General features: G+C 38.6%; 1 protein-coding gene across 2 annotated transcripts in view; it reads right to left on the bottom strand.

Annotated features, from left to right (window-relative positions):
* dipk1b (divergent protein kinase domain 1B) overlaps positions 1-930 on the bottom strand; it is an 11,987-nt gene that overhangs the window by 4,916 nt on the left and 6,141 nt on the right. For both annotated transcript variants that reach the window (XM_032540091.1, XM_032540090.1), the window contains one exon: positions 360-494. In XM_032540091.1, the coding sequence (XP_032395982.1) occupies positions 360-416 (57 nt within the window). In that variant the 5' untranslated portion in view covers positions 417-494. The remainder of the gene's footprint in view (positions 1-359; positions 495-930) is intronic.

Genomic DNA, 930 nt, shown 5'->3' with positions numbered 1-930 from the left:
CACACACACACACACACGTATAAACATCAGGCCAATTACAAAGGCTATGAAGAAAGCTATGCGTGGAGCCTCCTCAGAACCATAAAACTGTCTTCATGTCTTTTGTTGTTGTTTCCATAGTGGCCATTAATGCACTTATGTGGATCTTATTTTACACACTAGTGTGTTTCAACGTAAACTGAAACCATAATATGAATTTAGTTCCCAAAAATTTAAAATGTAACTCACCAACATAATATGTACTCATTGAAGCCGGATCACTGACAGAGATGTTTGTACAGCAGTAAAAAGCTTTCTGTAGCATCCTGACCCTTATCACAGTGATGAAGTCGTGAAATTGACATATTGAGACTACTTACAATGACCATGTGGCACACATGCCCCCGGCAGAGTTCAGAGTAAGATGCATATTGCATGTAGATGACCCAGCTGGCGATGAGGATGCCCAGCCATACCAGGAGAAGGTACTTCACCTTAATGGCAGGGAGACGACTCTTTGGAGGGTGGGAGGAAAGAGATGGATGGAAACCAGAAAACACACAGTTAGCCTGGCCGACATGGTGACTGATCATAAAAACAGGCCTAAACTACAATGATTGAAAGACGTCAGGATAAAACTACGGTATCTTACTGGTAAAATAAGTAGGCCAACATGTACTTAAACGTATCAAAAGTTAAAGTATTTGTGCTGTAAAAAAGCCCCTGGTGTCTGATATATTATTACATTATTGGATGGTTAAATTCAGTATACATTTTTGGACTTCTCTGTAATCTCATCTTTAATGAAAAATACTGTATGATACCTCTAAATGAAACCATCAAAGAAGTTTAACTCATACATGTCTTACAAACTCCAGGTAGAGTTGTTTAGGGGTTGGTAAGTGATAGTGACGAGTCCAATAAATTTAGATTAAATGCAGCTTTATTCAA

This window comes from Etheostoma spectabile, chromosome 16, assembly GCF_008692095.1.
Source record: "Etheostoma spectabile isolate EspeVRDwgs_2016 chromosome 16, UIUC_Espe_1.0, whole genome shotgun sequence".
Taxonomy (NCBI): domain Eukaryota; kingdom Metazoa; phylum Chordata; class Actinopteri; order Perciformes; family Percidae; genus Etheostoma; species Etheostoma spectabile.
Note: the sequence above shows the minus strand (reverse complement) of the source record. Positions and strands in the feature narration are given on the sequence as shown.